Below are 22671 nucleotides of genomic sequence, written 5' to 3' on the forward strand. Positions count from 1 at the left end.
ATTCATTGCCTGCATCTACTTCCTCATCCCAATCAACTTGAGAATTGTCCAGGACGGACCAAAACGTCGTCGTCCCTTCACCTTCTAGTGTGTGGTCTGGTCAACATACTTTAGCCACGTTATTGTGACTCATTGCCTGCACATTGCCTCTGATTACTACCCTCATTTTTCTATCAGTCAGAAAATTTTTCATCCATGTTAGAAGCTTACCTGTCACCCCTCCAATATTTTCTAGTTTCCAGAACAACCTCTTATGTGGAACTCTGTCGATGGCCTTTTTTATAGGTCCAGATAAATGCAGTTAACCCAACCATCTCTTTCCTGTAAAATCTCTGTACTCCCCTAGTTCACCTAGTTGTACTCACCTAGTTGTGTTTGTGGGGGTTGAGCTCTGGCTCTTTGGTCCCGCCTCTCAACCATCAATCAACAGGTGTACAGATTCCTGAGCCTATTGGGCTCTATCATATCTACACTTGAAACTGTGTATGGAGTCAGCCTCCACCACATCACCCCCTAATGCATTCCATTTGTCAACCACTCTGACACTAAAAAAGTTCTTTCTAATATCTCTGTGGCTCATTTGGGCACTCAGTTTCCACCTGTGTCCCCTTGTGCGTGTGCCCCTTGTGTTAAATAGCCTGTCTTTATCTACCTTATCAATTCCCTTCAGAATCTTAATCTTGAATGTGGCTCGATCATAGAAACTGAGTAAATTTGATACACAGAATCTTCCAGATCGAAAACCATACTGTCTGTCTGATATTATATCATTTCTCTCCAGGTGTTCTACCCATTTAGTTTTTATTATTTTTTCCAATATTTTCACTATTACACTTTTCAATGATACAGGTCTATAACTGAGGGAGTCTTCCCTGCTGCCACTTTTGTAGATCAGAACTATGTTAGCCTTTTTCCACATGTCTGCTATGATTCCTGTACACAGGGATGCTTGAAAGATCAGCTGAAGTCGAATGCTGAGCTCAGATGTACATTCTCTCAGAACCCATGGTGAAACTCCATCTGGACCAACTGCTTTGTTCTTACTTAGCTCCTTTAGCATATTTTCCACTTCATCTCTACACACTTCTATACGCTCTATGTTGTTCTCTGGAATTCTTATTGTGTCTGGTTCTCTGAAAATCACATTTTGTACAAACACACTTTGGAATTTTTCATTTAATGTTTCACACATTTCCTTTTCATTTTCCGTGTATCTGTCCCCCATTTTTAACCTCTGAATATTATCCTTTACCTGCAGCTTACTTTTAATGAATTTATAGAAAAGGCCTGGATCTGATTTACATTTGTCTGCTATACCATTCGCAAAGTTCCTCTCTGCATCTCTCCTTACTGCCGTGTAGTTGTTTCTTGTATCTTTGTATCACTGGTATGTTTGGGGGTTTGGCCTCTTTCTATAATGATTCCATGCTTGTGTCTTTTGACCTCTGGCCTTCTCTCAATTTCTGTTGAACCAACCCTGTTTCCTAGGTCAGCATGTCTGTTTTGGTATTAAAGTTTGTGTGCCTTCATCATATATTGTGCAAAATTTGGCATATATCTCATTTACTTCCTTGCCTAGCAACAAGTCTTTCCAATAATACCCATGAAAAAATTTCTAAGTTCCCCAAAGCGTCCTCTCTTGAAATCGAGTTTAACAACTGTTTCACTGTCCCCATTCTTTACTAGATTATATCGCATAGCGTATTTAATGTCCAAGAGGACGTGATCTCTCTTTCCCAAGGGAGAAAGGTACTGGATGTCAAATACCTCATCCTCTTTCCTGGTGAATACTAGATCCAGAACTGACGGAACATTCCCTTCCCTCATTCTTGTGGCCTGCTTGACGTGTTGATACATGAATGTCTCCAAGATGAGGTTTACAAATCTGCCTGTCCAAATGTCCTCTGTTCTTGCCTCGTAGGCCTCCCAGTCTATTGCCTTAAAGTTGAATTCCCCCAGTACCAACAATCAGGATTTATCTTTGTCAGCTCTTACCATAATCTCTCTCATGGCCATTATGAGGCCCTCTCATTTGTCATCCAGTTCTTCCTTTGTCCATGTGTTACTGGTGGCCTGTATGCATTTAAAATTATCAGCTTATCATCTTGATTCCAGAGCTGCAATGCCATTATGTCAATACCTCGAGGGTTTTCAAACATTAATTCTCTTACCTTCAAGTGTTCTTTCACCAGCACAGCCACACCTCCCCCTTCCTAGTTTTCCTGTCACATCTCCAAACTGAGTAGCCCCTTGGGAATACGACCTCTTTAAAATATCTTCTTCAAGTTTCATCTCTGTTAATGCGACAATATCTGGGTGGGTGATGAGTCACAATAACGTGGCTAAAGTATGTTGACCAGACCACACACTAGAAAGTGAAGGGATGACAACGTTTTGGTCCGTCCTGGACCATTCTCAAGTTGATTGGTCGACTTGAGAATGGTTCAGGACGTTTCTTGTTTGTCATTTCTGGTTTTGACTTCCAAACACACTTCCTTGATCATCTCTTTCTCTTTTAAAACTTGGGCATATGTCGCTTTTATTTCTTCTTTATACTTTTCTAGTTCTTTATTAACCATCTCTACTTGAGTTGTCAGTGAAGTTTCCAGTTGTAGATCCTTACCTAACTCTATGTTAGCCCTCAGGCTCCCTTGGAGTTGTATACCATATGAGTATTTTCTTGTTTATTACTTCAAAATCACCACACTTCACTTTCCACACCTCATTTTCTTTCACTAGTTCCTTTACTTGCTCCTCCTGATTTGTTACCAAGTCTGTTAATGCAGTAATAATCTTACCTTGCTGAAGAATACTCCCTTTTAGAGTGCAAAGCTCACTCCTAAGAGCTCCATTGCCCTCTTCCAATTTAAGCACTTTTTCTTCATACTACTATTGCATATCCTCAATTATCTCTAACCTGCCAAGAACACCTCCTTTCCTTATATCTTGTGGTGAGAATCCTTTGAAACAATCATCTGTTGGTGTGTCTACATTCCCAGTGGTGGTGGTAGCAGCCATCTGTGTTTATGTTCAAAATATAAATGAACAAATCCACAAGGGCCATGACGAGGATTCGAACCTGCGTCTGAGAGCATCCCAGACACTGCCTAAATCGACTGAGCTATGACATGGTCTCATGGTCCTAATAATATATACGTGCTGTCTCTCAGCCTAATCTACTCCTATGACTTGCATGCACTCTAATAAATGCCTAAGCATAATAATAATAGGCCTATCTTGCCTAACAACCAAGGGAAATATGGGAGGGAAAATTGATCTACCTTAACATATCCTGTCCTCAGACACTTAGGCTCCAGTCGCCGTTCGCTAGGTACTCCGTTCCTCGCATTGTTCCCAGCGTTCCAGAAGCATTAGGAGTCCACAGGCGTTGTGAAGATCTTCGTCATCTCCGTGCTCATTCCCTGAGTGAAGTTCCTGGGCGTTAGCTCATCCAGTCATCACTGCACATGTCGTCCCATCAAGCACTTCTTCACTGAGACCACACTCAAGGATTAGGATGCATCTCCTCCCTCCTGAGTTCCTAGTGGGCATGATCCATCACTACAGCTCTGAATGCTTTGGAGTTCCACTGATGGCGAGTCACTCACTCCTCCAGCCGTTGTAACTCTCTCGACTTCTCCAAGACTATTTGCACACGGTCCTCGGTGCACTTACACCGCTGGATTAGGCTTCCTTGCACTTTCCTGAAGTACTGCAGTCCTTGTTAGTCACTATACATTCATCAGGCTGTGTATATCCATTTAAGAAGGCTCTTAGACCTCGGAACTCTGAGAGCTCAATCGGCGCACGTCCGCTCTCAACGAAGCGCCAAGTGTCTCTGAGCGCCTAGAGCGCCAGGCGGCAGGCCAGGTCTCTCGGTGACGTCACAGACCCAGGGGCGGGCTCTGATTGGTCAATGAAGTCATGTGACCTCAGCCAGCCAATCACCGACCGGCGGGGCGCCGTACACAAAATGGTGGATTTGCAGGCCAGAGGGCGCCATTTTGTTGTACCCAGGCATGACTTTTCCACTTCCCTGCAACTTTACAAATGCAAATTCCTCCCCAAATAAGCAACCATTCTGGAAGCTTCATACCTCAAAAGATTCCCTGTACCTCAGAGAACCTGCAGGTAAGCTGATATGACTCTTACAGCTGTCATATGGGAGAAACTGGAGAGGGCACCGTCACAGTACACAAAAAATAAAAACAATTAGAAGTAGAGTGAAGATCACCGTAGATAGCCAGGAAGGATACAGAAGTTAGGTTAACCCTTAACATGCTCGGGGTCTAATATCCTGCTATCCACACAGGCGCATGTCATTTTGAAAAAAAAAAAAATTTTTTTTTTTGCTAATCTGTTAAGTTCTGTTCACTGATCACGGGAAAAAAAAAAAAAAAAATTCTATTGTACTTACTTTTGTTGCAATAGAGCCGAGAAGCTCTGCGATGACGTCACAATCTGCATGGTCGCTCATGCAGTACACGCCCGGGAGATGTTGCGCGCGGTCCTCAAACAGCCAGAGTTGCCACAAATATATTTTCGCGCTATTTATTTACAATGTCTAAGCGCATTTTATCTAATTTCTTTTCACTAATTGTGTTTCAAATACTGTTTGAACATATTTTGTATCAATAATTGTTGCATATTTGAGTATACACAGGCGCACACAAATGTTTTCAATTACGGCAATATAATATGTCATTACAGTCTATTATATTATATGTTCTGCTTATATGTTTACATATTTACACACTCGCACACGCTATACACACTTTGAAGCACACTTAGAAGATTTCTAGACTGTGGTAGTCATTGAAGCAGTCGACAGCACATAATGGGATACCACACGTTTCATACCATGTTTGCACAAGCTTCCGTTTCTTGTCTCTACGTGTCGTTGTTTTACACACCAAGCAATCACGTTGGGCTATTGCACGCTTCACACCAGGTGGCAAATACTTAAGTTTGTGTGCTAGGAAGCCTTCAGTGTGAGCGAGGCGTGGAGTACCAGCATGCTGCAACAGTGGGTTTATGATGGGCCGCTGAATACCTGGGACATCTTTTGCAAACTTTCCTAATAACTGTATTGCAGCATCAAATACAAAGTCACGGAAAGTGGGCTTACGTCCAGTTCTCACAAGGTACATGTTGAAACAGTTCAGCATGCTCATGTCCACAAGATGGAAGAACACTTTTTTCGTCCACCTACATGTCTTCCGCACACACTCTGCAGTACCAATCATCATGTCTGATTTATCAATCAACCGCATGTTGATATTATAGTCTAAAACACAGTCTGGCTTATATAGTGGTGCATTTGTTTTATGGTTCACTTTCCCACTGTTCACCATTGTTCCATCATGAATTGTTGTCAACAAGTTCACCTCTCTTTTGTCTTTCCACCGAACTGACAGAATGTTATCACTTTTCCTTCTCTGACACTCACCAACTGCAATGTCGTTGTCAAACACAGGCATTTCCCTTCGTTGTGGCTTTACTGTACCAACCAATCCGGTTCTATTTTCTAGCAAGAACCGAGCTAGCAAGGGACTTGTATAGTAATTATCTGTGTATAAAATGTGTCCCTTGTTCATCCACGGAGCCATGATGGTCTTCACTACACTCCCCGAGAATCCATGTTCGTCGTTACCGGGAATGTCTACATCACTAGCCGAGTACAGAATCATGTGTAACACGTATCCTGTCTCACAATCACAAAGAACAAAAAATTTCAGGCCAAATCGGTTTCGTTTTGAGGGAATGTACTGTTTGAATGGAACACGTCCCTTGAAAAGTATGAGAGATTCATCAACCACCAGCTTCTGTGCTGGTACGTAAAAATCTCTGAATTTTCCAATAACATCGTTCATGTAGTGCCTCACTCGCCACAGTCTATCATCAGGTGTTCGGTCCTGAACACTTCCAAAATGTAGACACCTGAGGAGTATCTGAAACCTGTCTCGTGACATATATTTCCCGAATAAAGGTGTTGGTATTGTCTTGTCCTTGCTCCAATAGTCATTTATTGCATGTTTGTGACAGTGCTTCATCAACAAACAGAGTGCCAAAAACACATACATTTCCGCCACTGTGGTATTTTTCCAACGCTGCAGTCGTGAAAATTCTGTGATTTCCCTCTCAATCAGGTAAGCAGCATGCAGGTTCGTTTGGTGTACAATGTATTCCATGAGTGGTTCATCATAGAATGCTGTAAAATATTCCATCTCAGCCATGTCCTCACCTTGATTAGGGAAAAGGTTTGTAATCCCTACATCTTTATCGTCAAAGTGAGGAATATTAGGAATAAAATCGTCACCATCACTCCACTCAAGTACACCAGGCGTCCTGCGAGATGCAGAGGAAAGACGGCGAGGAAGCGATGCATACCGGCGACCAGGAGCTGAATACCGTCTGCGAGAAGCACGGCGGCTACGTGCACGTGAGGTGGGTGCACGTGAGGTGGGTGCACGTGAGGTGGATGCACGTGAGGTGGATGCACTTGAGGTGGATGCACGTGAGGTGGATGCACGTGAGGTGGATGCACGTGAGGTGGATGCACGTGAGGTGGATGCACGTGAGGTGGATGCACGTGAACACGAGGGTCTTGGTCCCTCATGTGGTGCCATGCGGTGGCGCTTGGCTGGGCGAGATGCTGCTGACGCGACAATTTCTCGCCCAGTTACACCACTGGTACCAGCCACAGGCTCAATAAAACTTTGATCTGAGTCACTAAACCCAGAAAAGGAGTCACCTCCCTCTGACTCGTCACCCTCAAACAGAAAATATCCACAGGAACTGTGAGGTCGTGGTAGAATTGGGGTAGAAAATGGGCGAGGAGGCATGGGAGAGCGTATAGGCCTCGCCATGGCATGGCGGTCATTTTCACTTTCACTGCTGCTGCTACTATCTCCCGACAACTGTGTATAATCCTCATCATTGTCTGAATCGTCAAACACACTTTCTTCACCTTCAGAGAATAATTCGTGGGCTATTTGCTCTGGGGTGAGGGACTGAGTGATGCGTGCTCGTGAGGCGTTTGACCGTGCGCTCGCCATGGTGACTCTCACTAAACTGAGGCCTCCCATGCCATCGGAGCGTGAGCTGGATTTTTTTTCAAAATGGCCGCTGTTTACTAGAGCCCCTGGGCAGCGTATGGGACCCCCAGCTACACCGCGGGCCATTCAAATCGTGCGCGGTACCCATACACTTCATATGAAGTGAAGCGCAGTTGACTGGTAAAACGATTTACACTTCATATGAAGTGATGCGCACTTTAAGGGTTAAGAGAGAAGACAAAAATCAGTAGAATGACAAGATTAATATATAGCAAAATAATAAGACAAAATATAATCGTAAAGTAAAATAATCATAAAGAAAAATTATTTTATATAGCTTAGTTGTGAACCTATAATTAGTATGAACTTAAGAAAACAAAATGAGCTCAATAATTAATTACAATAAGTGACAATACAATAAATAATAAAGTTGTACAGTTATGGTGAACAAAACATGTAGATTCTTATATATAATGTGTGTATATAGTGTAATAACACCACAAACAGTATACTTGAAGGAGGAATGTTAGTGTGTCTTGCCTTGATCCAGTGAGGGAGGGAGCATCAGCGTTGTGTGGTGACCTCTGTCAGTTTGAACTAACCATACCAGCATAATTGTACAGTTATGGTGATCAAAACATGCAGAAACCTATATATAACCTTTGTGTATATAGTGTAATAACAGCAAAACTATTTATTTATTGTTTTATGAACATAATAATTGAATCACTAATATGATCACAATACTGTACTGATGAGTATAGCGATGATTCACCATTTTATTATATAAATATTTCACACTACACACAACTGACTAATATTATTGCAAAAAAAAAATTAAAAAAAAATCAATCGGAGACATTGAAATAATTAGGTAATATTATCTTTGTGGCAACTCCCGCCTGACAGCTCGGGCGGAGCAGACTGCCTCCGGCGATTGCTCCGTCAAAGCCCCTTTTCTAGGGGGAGCCCCGTCGGCTCCCCAGAGATATCCAGACTGAATGGATATGTATAACTTTATAGCATCAGCGAATGTGAATGGAGTTCTTGCCTACTGGGAACCACAAGCCAGAACCTAGCCCCCTCAAGAGAGGCACGAGGGGTAATAGCCTAAAGACACCCCGGTGTAATTGGAAGCAGTCTTTGTCTGCCATCTACCAGGTCAGGCACCCAGAAAGGTAGGAATCTCAAAATAAACTACTGCTGGCCAAAGATTTTCAAACCGAAAGCCGAAAAAACAAACAGACTGGGGGGGGGTTCCCAGACCTCCACACTGGCAACTCTCCCCAGTTCAAAGGCTGTTGTAATGGTGAACCGTCGATCGCTCTGGCTCCACTCTTTGCGCAGTGCTGCAGTGTGGTGTAGTTGCTCTGTATTGGTGGTGTGTGAGCCAGGAGTAACACAAGAGTACTGGGGCTGCATGCACCTAGGGCTACCTTCCCTAGGTGCCTTGTAAATACTGCCTTTGTGGCTTCAGGGTTATCTTCCATGAGCCGTTCAGGAGCAGCTACCTCCGTGTGGTTCTGTCGCTGCTCGGTGATTGCCCGCCCTTGGGGGTTCAGCTGGGGAGGTTCTTACTCCTGTTTGCCCTTGGGTAGGAGGTAGTTTCATCATTGGCTGGGGCGCGAGGTACTGTGCAGCTGTCTCATATACGCATAGCCGACCGGTTCTGTTCACCTGGAGACGTTCTGCTTTTGCGTGGTTTTTCTTTTGTTTTTGTTTTGTTTTGCCTGGGGGGGGGGGGTTCTGCCAGGTGTGGCGACCACTAGTAGGTTTTTGGTAGCCCTCCACTAGGTCCTTGTGCTTGCACACGTCGCAGGGATTCACCTTTTAGATTGTTTGCTTGGTAGCTCTGGGATAACCGGTTAGCAGTACCTCGCCTGGGCTTCCCTTAGCAGTCAGCCTAAGGGCCCTGGAAACCCCCATTGGGGCTCAGTGGTCTAATGTAAGAGACCTCTGAGTTCCACCTCACCTTGTGCGAGTTTGAAGGTTACTCTGTCCCCCCTGTCTCAGGGTGACACTCACCGTTTGCCTCCGCTTTGCTGCCTATTGGGGTCGGTGACACCTATGACTCTGAGTCCTGCGAGTGGTGTTCTTTGCTTGTACTCCAACTTACCCAGTCCACTGAGACTAATATTTGGGTGTAGGAAGCTTAAGCATTGCATGTGTGGTTTAAGTTGCAGCAACATGCAAGGTTGGTTGCCTTTCCAGATGCCCCGCAGCTGCCCCGCTGAATTATACTGGTAGTGAGACTTGGGTGGCTTCGGGGGTTGCCCCTTCCGGATTGGCGGTGGAAGCATTCGAGCCTGGTCCTCCTGCTGGAGCTTTTGGGCCACGCCAGTGGGCCCCCCTTCATCCCTGCTTTTCCGGTGGACTCTGCTTATTCTCCAAAGGCAGAGGGTTTGGAGGACGGCTCAGCCACGGGCCCTGACATGGAGGATTCCAGGGCTGGGGAGGAGTTGACTTGAGGGAGGCCTAGGCTCCACTGGTCCCTGCTTGGGTGTTTGGTACCCCTCTGTGCAGGGCTTGTTGTTACAGAGGGAGGGGTTTCCCCTCCCTGTACGATTTTGTTATGAGTTCGACTCCTCCCCGGGTTCGGTTTTGAGTTCCCTTGGGTTATTTGGTTCCCTCCTTCTGGAGGTTTTTGGCTTCCCACATCCCACCGAGGAAGGTGTGGGAGGCCCCTTGCGGCTTACCTCCTGGGAGACCCGGATTACGCCTCGATATTGAAACCTTCTTCTTTTTGAGTTTCACTCCTCTTTTCCTTATTGGGTGTGTTACAAGGTGCCGAAGTCTTCCTGGCTGGCAGACTGCTTTTTCTTCGTGGGAGGCTTGGCATTCGTCCTGTCAGACTGCGCACTTTAACGCTTAAAGTGCGCATCACGTCATATGACGTGCTGGACGTTGTTCCAGTCAACTGCGCATCACGTCATATGATGTGTTGGAGTACTACGCAAGATTTAAACAGCCCGCGGATACACGGGGTTCACCACACCTTCATCAGGGCTCTTGTAAACAGACCCCATTTTAAAAAAAAATCGTGGGCCAAACTCCCGGGTGTTATTGGCCTCAGTATTGAGTGAGCAACCAAGCCTGACGCACGCAGCATGAGCTAACAGCACTGCTGTTCAGCTTGTGACCACGGCATCGCCTAAAAATGCCAAATTATACTTGTTCATGCTATTATGTAGCGATGATATTATTACAGAAGACCCCTGACTGTGATAAAACTGACCAGGGTTCTGATAATAGCAGGATTGTGGTGATATTTAGCGCTGTGTGCCATGGAAGGAGGTGTAATGCTGTGGGAGGGAGGGTGGTGGCGATGTCTTTTGACTGTGTGTGGCCACCTTTTATTGACTGCACTCACCATACCAGCTTAGTGGCTCGCTATAGTGAACACAAATGTAGATACTTATATATAACGTACGTATAGAGGGTATAAACAGCAAGAGAAGGTTTGGAGCCGCCATTTTGGTGAGGGCGGTGGCGTCGTGCAGACGACGGTGTTGTTTACTGGTTACCACGATGGTCTTTGGGCACCATACCAGTTTATTTGTACAAGTATGATGAATATAACAGGTAGATATTTATATATAATGTGTGTATATAGCGTAATAACACCACACAGTATTGTTGGAGGACAAATATTAGTGCGTCTGGCCTTGAGGGCGGCCGCCGATCAGCTGACTGTGTGAGTAGCCATATCTCTGTGCTTTTACTCACCATACAAGCTTAGATGTACAGTTATGGTGAACAAAACATGTAGATACTTATATATAACGTCTGTATATAGTGAATTATAGCAAAAACATTATTGTGGGAGGAGAATGAGGGTGAATCAGATGACTGGAGGGAGGGCGGGAGTGGCTGGCTGGTACACGGCGGTCACTCCTCATTACTTTTTGACTCATAATAGCTACTTAGTGGTTCGTTATAGTGAACAAAACATGCAAATACTTATATATAACCTGTGCTTATAGTTTAATAACCGACAAAGTATTTGTTCACTGATTGATGAACATAATTGAATCAACAATATGCACACCATATTTTTGAGTACACCAACGATTCACTCATTTTATTATATAAATATATCAAACTACACACTATTGAATAATATTACAGCAAAAAAAGTATGAAAAATCAATCAGAGACATTGAAATAATTCGGTAATTATCTCTTTGTGGCAACTCGGCCTGACAGCTTGTGAGCAACAGACCGCCTGGGACGCACGCTGAGTCAGCGCCTATAATTTGCCAGACTTCCCCGCCCTATAGCGGGCAATATATGCCACTTATGATTTTTTTATTATTTTTCCCGTGATCAGTGAACACAAATTAACAGGTTAGAAAGAAAAAATAATTTTTTTTTTTTCAAAATGACATGCGCCTGTGGGGATGACAGGATATTAAATCCCGAGCATGTTAAGGGTTAATGGCAAGAGTTGTCTACGGTCATTCAGGTTTTCCTGGGGGCGAGTTGGAGCACCTCAAGGCATGCTTGTTCTCCCCCATCCTTTCTTATAATGTCGGCCAGGTGCGGCTTCACGAGCAAGTTCCATCTCTTTCGGCATCCCTGGTGGCAGAGGATTGTGCGTCCGTGGGCACTTGGTTTTGGTCTTGTGCTTCTTTTCCCTGCTGGAGCTGTCTTCGGACTGGCTCATGCTGGGTGTGGAGGAGCTGGGTTCCAGGCCAGGGTCTGGTGGGCTTGCTTCAGCAGCTCGGGTGCCGGCTGCTTTGGTGAAGTTGTATGCACCGTTTCTGAGGGAGGCGGTGTCTGTTCTACGCTTCTCGCCTCATGTGCTGACAGGCGGTGCTCGTTCAAGTTTTGGAATCGTCTTGGGCCCTGGCTCTTAGTTTTTCACCCCCTTTTTTTCCATTGCCATTTGCAGAGTCTGCGGTGGTGCATTTTCTGCAGGCAGCTTCATCTAGTTGATGGCCTTTGTTGGGCTTGTAGGTTGTTCGGGGGGGGGGGGGGGGGGGATAATGGGGCCATGGAGGTCCTGCCCAGAAGGGTCGGGCCAGGTCTCGGGTTCCTTCGGTCGTCATAAGCCAGTAGTGCCAGATTCAGGGCCGGCATCTCCTCTGGAGCCATCGGCGTCTGGTCAGTTCTGTGATCGCTCTCAGTATCGGTTGGGCTCTCGTAGGGGTCGTCGGCCATTTCGCGGGTTACCCCATTGATGGGGCGATAGGGGGGAGGCTCACGCTGTTTGCTCTCGCCTAGTCCCATGATTCGTGGGCATTTCGGGTCGTTTTCTCCGGCCTGCGGTGGCGTTGGGTCGCTCCTCCTCCTTCGGGGGAATCAGGACTGGCAGGGCAAGCCTCTTTTCCTGTGCTCTGTCAGGTCATCCGGGAGTGGGTTCGCTTGGGTGTGGTCGAAACGACAACTTTCCTCAGGTGGGTTTTCCCGCCTGTTTTCAGTTCCGAAACGGGACTGTGCGGATCTGCAATTCATACTGGACTTGTCTAGTCTGAATCCCTGGGTCTTTTGCTCCTCCCTATGGATGACCACTCTCTCAGGTCCGGCTGCTTTTGGCGCTGGGTGCCTGGATGGGGTCTCTGGACCTCCGGGGACGCGTATTGGAACGTCCCGATTCATCCGGGGTTCAGGGACCGGCTCGGTTTTTTCGTGGGGCAACAAGATTACCGCTTTCGTTGCCTTCCATTCAGCGTGAATCTGGTACCTCGAGTGTTTATAGGCCTTACCCGGATTGTGGTGACCTGTTTGCGTCTGTTTGGGGTTCGGGTTTTGGCTTACCTCGATGACTGACTGGTGTTGGCTCTCAGCCAGTCCGTGGTGTCTGCTCGCCACGGATATGGTTCTTTCCCAGCTCGCCAAGTTCGGGTTCCTGATGAACTGGAGAAAGTCCCATTTGGTTCCCTCTCAGGTTTGGACTTGGCTGGGTCTTGTGTGGGACTCTCGGACCTCTTCCTTGTCTCTCCCTCCTGCGACGCAGTTGCGGCTGCAGTCCCGCCTTCGGCTATTTTTGGAGGGCACCCGGGTCACATGTCGGTTGTTCGAGTGGCTGTGCGGGAGCCTGAACTTCGCTGCGCTGGTCTACCTATCAGGTCGGATCTGGCTTCACCAGATGTTCTGGTTTCGCCAGATGTTCTGGTTTCTTCGGGGTTGTCCCTTCCGCCGCTCACGCGATCGAAGGGTTCGGATCCCGGGAGCATTGTGTCAGCTGCTGTGTCGCCAGCTTCCTCTGTGGGTTTTTCGGGGTTCAGTACCTTGGCGCCTCCCCGAGCCCTCGCTCGATGTGTTCACGGATGCCTCGTCTCTTGGCTGGGGTTTTGTGATGAACTACTCACCAGGCCGGCCAGAGTCGGTGGGGTCAGGTCTTCCGTCGATCTTACAGCATGGCGCTGGAGTTTGCGGCGGTGTGGCATTCGCTGCAGAGGATTCGGGTCGTTCAAGGAGCAACAATCTGGCTCCAGTCGGACTGCTTCCCGGTGGTTCATTGCCTGAACCGCCGGGGTTTGATGGGGTCCTTGGTTCTTTGGGGCTGGTCGCTTCGGGTGACTCGTCTGCTGAGTTCTTGGGGTTTGGCTCTCCTGCCAGTTCATGTTCAGGGGGTGTCAAACTTCCTGACGAACCGCCTGTCTCAGTTCATTCCCCATTCCATGGAATGGACCGTCAATGCCGACTCGTTCAGTTGCCTCTGCTGGATGTACGGGCGCCCAGAGATGGACCTCTTCGCATCTGCGTGGTCGAGGCGTCTTTCAGTTTATGTGGCGCCCTTCCCAAACTGCAAGGCCATCGGGGTCGATGCCTTTCGGCTGGACTGGTTGAGGTGGAGTTACCTGTACCTCTTCCCTCTAGTCCGGTTGTTGCTCCGGATCCTGGCTTGATTGGAGACTTACCAGGGGAGAGTAGTCCTGTTGGCTCCTTGGTGGCTGGGCCAGCCTTGGTTTCAGGCGCTTCTTGCTTGCTGTCCAAACCCAAGGGTCTTCCTGCGGGTCCGCCTCTTTCAGCAGATCAGTCCAGTCCGATACGTGGCTGGTTCGATTTTCTCCTCCACTCTTCGCGTCTGGTCTTTTTGACGTGGGTGTATCACCACTTGTATGGTGATCAGGTGGCTTTGTTGATGGTGTCCCACCTGCAAGTTTTGTCTAGACGGCAGTATGAAATTTCCTGGCTGTCCTTTCGGCATTTTTGTCTCTTTGTAGGTTGTCTTCGATTTCTGATTTGTCCTTTCTCTCTTGGTTGTTTCAGGACTCATCTTATGCCAAATACTGTCGCCTCATATCGTGCAGCACTGGCGGAGGTGCTGCAGCTTGCATTTGGGGTGGATGTCACTTCTGCTCTATTCCGCAAGCTTTCTTAGGCGATGTTTCACCTCCGACCTTCTCATGCGCCGCCTGAGCCGTCCTGGTCGTTGGACCGGGAGCTCTCTTTTCTCTCTACTCCTCAGTTTGTGGTGGCCCCCTCGGTTCAGGACTGTTTTTCTAAGTGCTCTTTTCTTGTTGGCTTTGGCCTCTGGGGGTCAGGTTTGGGAGCTTCATGCTCTCCTCCACACTGGGGTTTCCGCTTTTTCGGTCCTGGTGGTCGTTTCGTTCGTTTGCAGCCTTCTCCTTCTTTCTGGTGAAGAATGAGTCTGCTGCTTTCCAAGGGGGTCCTTGGGTTGTTGATGTTTGGTTGGTTTGGCTGGGGGTGCATCATGTTTTGTGTCTGTGGCTCTTCGCCGTTATTTGCGCGCCATGGCCTCTGTGACGGAGGATGCACTTTGGGTTGACTCTTCTCCCAGGTTGTCCGCAGGATTATTCGGTCCTGCCAGCCTGTGGTCTATTCCCGTGCCCATGCCTTTCGTAAGTTCGCCATTCGGCTGCTGTTTTGGTATGTGGCCTGGCCTATCTACGGGCACGAGGCTTTGGGAGGTTGATCAGGGTTCTGGCTGCACATTACATTTTTAATGTTCTTCTCGGGGGTGTATAGTCTTGGTTCGCAGGTTGCAACCAGTTTTCTCGACTTTGAGTTGAGGAGCGAGTGACGACTGCCTCCCGGGTGAGTCCCTTTTTCCTTATTTTTGGTTAGGTAGTTACGGGGAGCCAAAGGGGCTCTCCACAGAAACCAGCGTTGAATGTAATGAAATGCCATTTTCTAGGTGAGACCTGGAGGCTTCCCGGCATCCCTCCCTCCCTCCAGTCAGCATTTTTTATACTCGACCTCTGAACTGGGGAGAGTTGCCGGCATGGAGGTCTGGGGATCCCCCCTATCCCCCTCCCAGGGAATGAGGGGGGAAATGCGCAGTGGTTGTGGTGACATGTTTGTTTCCTGGTTTTTTATTGGGGAGTTATGTTTGTTTTTTTGGCTTTCAGTTTGCAATTTTTTGGCCAGCAGTAGCTTGTTTTGTAATTCCTACCTTTCTGGGTGCTTGACCTGGTAGATGGCAGACAAAGACTGCTTCCAATTACATGGGGGTGTCTTTAGGCCATTGCTCCTCGTGACTCTCTTGAGGGGGCCAGGTTCTGGCTCTGGTCCCTGGTAGGCTTAGAACTCCATCGATTGACTGTTGCCATGGTCTAATATATACACATCAGCCTGGTATAGCTCCAGAAAGCCTCCAGGTCTCACCCAGAAAATGGCATTTCATTACATTCAACAATGGTTTTTTAACATTTTTAGGAGATGCTGTGATCACAAGCTGAACAGCAATGCTGTTAGCTCATGCGGCATGTTGCCACATGGTTGCTCAGTCAGTCCTGAGACTCTCATACCCGGGAATGTTGCCCACGATTTTTTTTTTTTTATATATGGCGTCTGTTTACAAGAGACCTTAGGAAGCTGATGTGAATCCTGTGTAGCTGCATGACTTTTAAATCTTGTGTGGTTCTCCAACACATCAGTAGTGGTGGTGCACAATTCCATGACAGTTACTCACCACAGCTATTGATGTTCTTTGCAGTCTAAGGGTTAAGGCATTGCCTCAAAACAAAGCTTGGGTTTATTATTAATTTGCTTCTTGGGTGGAAAGGTAGGGATTAAAATTGGAAAGATGGTAATCTCACACTGTGCAGGAAAGTGCCGTTGTTGTTTCTCTTGGTACAAATTGTAAATCTGATACATTCTGAGTTCAGTTCCAGTTTTAGATATCTATTTTTAACAATGTTAACCTTCAGTAAAGAAATTCTGGAAGGTATGATGACCAAATTAGATACCAGAAGATGAGGAGACAAAAGGTTTTGCTCCGTCTTTGACCATTATCACAATCGACTTGATAATGGTGCCAGACGGACCGAAATGTCTCATTTTCTTGTCTTCTGGTGTGTGGTTTGGTCATATCTTCAGCCACATTACTGTGACTCATCGTCTGCAAATTCTGGAAGGCTTCTATGCAAGTGTTAGGATAAGCAAGCCTAAACAGTTTATACCAGTTAGACATAATTTCAGTAACATGATCAATGATACTCAAAATATTAAATTCCTTTCTCATATTAAGTATCTTCATGGTACTAGGGCACCCAAGAATAATCCACAAGGCTTCGTTCTAAAAAGTTTTAAGCCCTTCAAGCTTTCTTTCAGGCTCCAAAACAAGCAGGGGTGCAGCAAAATCCACTAAAGATCTGATGTTGGCAAGGTACATCATTTTGATAAGAGAAATAATATGGTTATTGCCTTTTAAAATGGCAGATGACTGACCCCATATAGTACATAAAATGTAAATACAGCACTGTACTATGTATGATTAAATGTTAAGGGAAAATTATAGCTGCCACATATATTTCCACCGTAAAAAACTAGGAAGAAAAGATCTTGATTATGTTTGGTTCTTTAACAGGTGATCCTGGCCGCCCAGGCTCTCCTGGTCCAAAGGGTGAGCGTGGATTTGAGGGTGTCCGCGGGACTCCTGGTATGTCCTAACCTTTATTATAACTTTAAAATTTTGTTGAATTTGTAGTGTTGTATGTGATTATTTTCCTTGCATTCATATTTCCTCAAGATGATTCCCCTGAAATTTATCTAAACATAATTTAGTCACTAATTTGTGCAAATAATTTATATTGTAAATTTTGATATACAGTACCAGAATATTTATTTCATGAAAGTGTAAGAAGTATTATTGTAAAATTTATTGTATCCTTATAGTACTTTATAATACAGACTTTTGGTGGGTTTTAAATTCTACTACAATTTACACTGCTGTTTTCATGCTTGAAAAGAACACTATGCATTACTTTTCCACTAACTTATAAACCACTAGCATATGTATATAGCAATAATTTTCAAATTGACAAGATTGATAGTTATGGTAAATATGCATGTAGAGTATAGGTTCTCTTTCTTTGTTGCATTTGTGTCTCAGAAATATGATTTAATATTGATTAACCACTGTGATGCACTGAGTTCATTGTGAAATTCTCCCCTGTGCTCATGAAATCAAGTGTTCCCAAAAAATTATTTTTTCTTATTAAATTGATGAATTCCCTTCCCTAAACATTTTTGGACATGCAGATTTGTGAACCTCATTCTGGAGACATTCTTGTATCAACACATAAAGCAAGCCACAAGAATGAGGGAAGGAGATATACCGTCAGTACTGGATCTAGTATTCACCAGGAAAGAAGAAGAGATTTTTGACATCCAGTACCTTCCTCCCTTGGGAAAGAGTGATCACGTCCTGTTAGACATTAAATATGCTTTAAGATATCATCTAGAAGAAAATGGGGACATTGAAACAGTTGATAAACTCGATTTAAAGAGAGGCAACTATGGGGAACTTCGAAATTTTTTTAATGAGTGTAATTGGACAGAATTGTTGCTAGGCAGGGAAGTAAATGAAATGTATGCCAAATTTTTAAAACTATACGAGGAAGGCACACAAACATTCATACCAAAACAGAGATGCAGGACCAGAAAACAGGATTGGTTCGACAGAAATTGTGAGAGGGCAAGAGACCAAAAGACACAAAAATGGAATCAGTATAGGAAGAGGCCAAACCCCCAAACATACCAGCGATACAAAGATGCGAGAAACAATTATACAGCAGTAAGGAGAGAGGCAGAAAGAAATTTTGAAAAAGGGATAGCAGATAAATGTAAAACAGAACCGGGCCTATTCTACAAATTCATAAACAACAAATTGCAGGTAAAGGATAATATCCAGAGGTTGAAAATGGGAAACAGATTCACGGAAAATGAAAGGGAAATGTGTGAAACATTAAATGAAAAGTTCCAAAGTGTGTTTGTACAAAATGAAATCTTCAGAGAACCAGACACAATAAGAATTCCAGAGAACAACATAGAGCGGATAGAGGTGTCTAGAGATGAAGTGGAAAATATGCTAAAGGAGCTCGGGAGGAACAAAGCAGCTGGCCCAGATGGCGTTTCACCATGGGTTCTGAGAGAATGTGCATCTGAGCTCAGCATTCCACTTCACCTGATCTTTCAGGCATCCCTGTGTACAGGAATCGTAGCAGACGTGTGGAAACAGGCTAACATAGTTCCAATCTACAAAAGTGGCAGCAGGGAAGACCCCCTCAATTATAGACCTGTATCATTGACAAGTGTAATAGTGAAAGTATTGGAAAAGCTAATCAAAACTAAATGGGTAGAACACCTGGAGAGAAATGATATAATATCAGACAGACAGTATGGTTTTCGATCAGGAAGATCCTGTGTATCGAATTTACTCAGTTTCTATGATCGGGCCACAGAGATATTACAGGAAAGAGATGGCTGGGTTGACTGCATCTATCTGGACCTAAAAAAGGCTTTCGACAGAGTTCCACATAAGAGGTTGTTCTGGAAACTGGAAAATATTGGAGGGGTGACAGGTAAGCTTCTATCATGGATGAAAAATTTTCTGACTGATAGAAAAATGAGGGCAGTAATCAGAGGCAATGTATCGGAATGGAGAAATGTCACAAGTGGAGTACCACAGGGTTCAGTTCTTGCACCAGTGATGTTTATTGTGTACATAAATGATCTACCAGTTGGTATACAGAATTATATGAACATGTTTGCTGATGATGCTAAGATAATAGGAAGGATAAGAAATTTAGATGATTGTCATGCCCTTCAAGAAGACCTGGACAAAATAAGTATATGGAGCACCACTTGGCAAATGGAATTTAATGTTAATAAATGTCATGTTATGGAATGTGGAATAGGAGAACATAGACCCCACACAACCTATATATTATGTGAGAAATCTTTAAAGAATTCTGATAAAGAAAGAGATCTAGGAGTGGTTCTAGATAGAAAACTATCACCTGAGGACCACATTAAGAATATTGTGCAAGGAGCCTATGCAATGCTTTCTAACTTCAGAATTGCATTTAAATACATGGATGGCGATATACTAAAGAAATTGTTCATGACTTTTGTTAGGCCAAAGCTAGAATATGCAGCTGTTGTGTGGTGCCCATATCTTAAGAAGCACATCAACAAACTGGAAAAGGTGCAAAGACATGCTACTAAGTGGCTCCCAGAATTGAAGGGCAAGAGCTACGAGGAGAGGTTAGAAGCATTAAATATGCCAAAACTAGAAGACAGAAGAAAAAGAGGTGATATGATCACTACGTACAAAATAGTAACAGGAATTGATAAAATCGACAGGGAAGACTTCCTGAGACCTGGAACTTCAAGAACAAGAGGCCATAGATTTAAACTAGCTAAACACAGATGCCGAAGAAATATAAGAAAATTCACCTTCGCAAATAGAGTGGTAGACGGTTGGAACAAGTTAAGTGAGAAGGTGGTGGAGGCCAAGACCGTCAGTAGTTTCAAAGCGTTATATGACAAAGAGTGCTGGGAAGACGGGACACCACGAGCGTAGCTCTCATCCTGTAACTACACTTAGGTAATTACACTTAGGTAATTACGTATAAAAAAATAAATATCAAATTCCACTTACTTTGGCTGTGAGGGCGTGGACAAGGTGTGCTGTGACGTCATCAAGGGCTGGTTGCCCGTGCGTGAAGCTCCCAGACACAGTCACTCGGGCCATTCATGACCCACCAATTGCCACAATTATATTTACAAATATTATTTCTATGTATTTTCAATGCTTTCTAATGTTTTTTTTTCTATCGTATCAGATGTATATATGTGTCCTGACAATATTTATAAAGCATAACATCCATAATGTTCCATAGAACTGTGATACATGTGTCACTAATGTGTCCTCGATAAATGTTTATTGTTCCAATATTACTTGTTCTACATTCACTAATAATACATTATATACAGTTTCACACACTATTTACAAAGTAACACACTGTATTACACTCTTAGTAATTAGCAAGTGAGTGATATTCAAAGAAGCAGTCCATGAGACACAGCGGGACTTTGCACTCGATGCATATGGTACACACAGATTTTCACTTCCTTGGTTTTCATTCTGAGTTCTTGCAAACAATGCACTCACGTATGCCTTTGGCCTTAGTTCCTGTAGGTTGTAGGTAGGCAAGCTTGTGAATTGCAGAGGCCAGTCTGCTGGAAACTAAATGTGCTCCTGTTGGGGCATGATAAACTGTCCTTACGCTATCTTCCTGGCAATATTTGATGAGTAATTGTGACAGCAGAGCATGACTAAACACTCGAATTGATGGTTTTTTGCCCATTTTATGTGGAACTTCTTATGTGGAACTCTGTCAAAAGCCTTTTTTAGGTCCAGATAGATGCAGTCAACCCAACCATCTCTTTCCTGTAAAATCTCTGTGGCTCTATCATAAAAACTGAGTAAATTTGATACACAGGATCTTCCAGATCGAAAACCATACTGTCTGTCAGATATTATATTATTTCTCTCCAGGTGTTCTACACATTTAGTTTTTATTATTTTTCCAATTTTTGACTATTACACTTGTCAATGATACAGGTCTATAATTGAGGGAGTCTTCCCTGCTGCCACTTTTGTAGATTGGAACTGTTAGCCTGTTTCCACACATCTGCTACGACTCATGTACACAGGGATGTCTGAAAAATCAGCTGAAGTGGTATGCTGAGCTCAACTGCACATTCTCTCAGAACCCATGGTGAAACTCCATCTGGGCCAACTGCTTTGTTCTTACTTAGCTCCAAGAGCATTTGTTTCACTTCGTCTCTTGCCACCTCTTTGTGCTCTGTTGTTCTTTGGAATTCTTATTGTGTCTGGTTCCCTGAAGATCTCATTTTGTACAAACGCACTTTGGAACTTTTTGTTTAATGTTTCACATATTTCCTTTTCATTTTCTGTATACAGTATCTGTCCCCCATTTTCAACCTCTGAATATTATCCTTTACCTGCAGCTTGCTTTTAATGAATTTATAGAAAAGGCCTGGATCTGATTTACATTTGCCTGCTATACCGTTCTCAAAGTTTCTCTCTGCCTCTCTCCTTACTGACGTGCAGTTGTTTCTCGCATCTCTGTATCGCTGGTATGTTTGGGGATTTGGCCTCTTCCTATAATGATTCCATGCCTGTGTCTTTTGATCTCTGGCCCTCTCGCAATTTCTGTTGAACCAATCCTATTTCTTCGGTCTGCATCTCTGTTTTGGTAATTACCTAAGTGTAATTACCTAAGTGTAGTTACAGGATGAGAGCTACGCTCGTGGTGTCCCGTCTTCCCAGCACTCTTTGTCATATAACGCTTTGAAACTACTGACGGTCTTGGCCTCCACCACCTTCTCACTTAACTTGTTCCAACCGTCTACCACTCTATTTGCGAAGGTGAATTTTCTTATATTTCTTCGGCATCTGTGTTTAGCTAGTTTAAATCTATGACCTCTTGTTCTTGAAATTCCAGGTCTCAGGAAGTCTTCTCTGTCGATTTTATCAATTCCTGTTACTATTTTGTATGTAGTGATCATATCACCTCTTTTTCTTCTGTCTTCTAGTTTTGGCATATTTAATGCTTCTAACCTCTCCTCGTAGCTCTTGCCCTTCAGTTCTGGGAGCCACTTAGTAGCATGTCTTTGCACCTTTTCCAGTTTGTTGATGTGCTGCTTAAGATATGGGCACCACACAACAGCTGCATATTCTAGCTTTGGCCTAACAAAAGTCATGAACAATTTCTTTAGTATATCGCCATCCATGTATTTAAATGCAATTCTGAAGTTAGAAAGCATAGCATAGGCTCTTTGCACAATATTCTTTATGTGGTCCTCAGGTGATAGTTTTCTATCTAGAACCACTCCTAGATCTCTTTCTTTATCAGAATTCTTTAAAGATTTCTCACATAATATATAGGTTGTGTGGGGTCTATGTTCTCCTATTCCACATTCCATAACATGACATTTATTAACATTAAATTCCATTTGCCAAGTGGTGCTCCATATACTTATTTTGGCCAGGTCTTCTTGAAGGGCATGACAGTCATCTAAATTTCTTATCCTTCCTATTATCTTAGCATCATCAGCAAACATGTTCATATAATTCTGTATACCAACTGGTAGATCATTTATGTACACAATAAACATCACTGGTGCAAGAACTGAACCCTGTGGTACTCCACTTGTGACATTTCTCCATTCCGATACATTGCCTCTGATTACTGCCCTCATTTTTCTATCAGTCAGAAAATTTTTCATCCATGATAGAAGCTTACCTGTCACCCCTCCAATATTTTCCAGTTTCCAGAACAACCTCTTATGTGGAACTCTGTCGAAAGCCTTTTTTAGGTCCAGA

General features: G+C 44.4%; 1 protein-coding gene across 2 annotated transcripts in view; it reads left to right on the forward strand.

Annotated features, from left to right (window-relative positions):
- The window catches only part of LOC123760948 (uncharacterized), a 709495-nt gene that overhangs the window by 614788 nt on the left and 72036 nt on the right, over window positions 1–22671 (forward strand). For both annotated transcript variants that reach the window (XM_069329132.1, XM_069329138.1), the window contains exon 11: window positions 16840–16911. In XM_069329132.1, the coding sequence (XP_069185233.1) occupies window positions 16840–16911 (72 nt within the window). The remainder of the gene's footprint in view (window positions 1–16839; window positions 16912–22671) is intronic.

This window comes from Procambarus clarkii, chromosome 3, assembly GCF_040958095.1.
Source record: "Procambarus clarkii isolate CNS0578487 chromosome 3, FALCON_Pclarkii_2.0, whole genome shotgun sequence".
NCBI classification, from domain to species: Eukaryota; Metazoa; Arthropoda; class Malacostraca; order Decapoda; family Cambaridae; genus Procambarus; species Procambarus clarkii.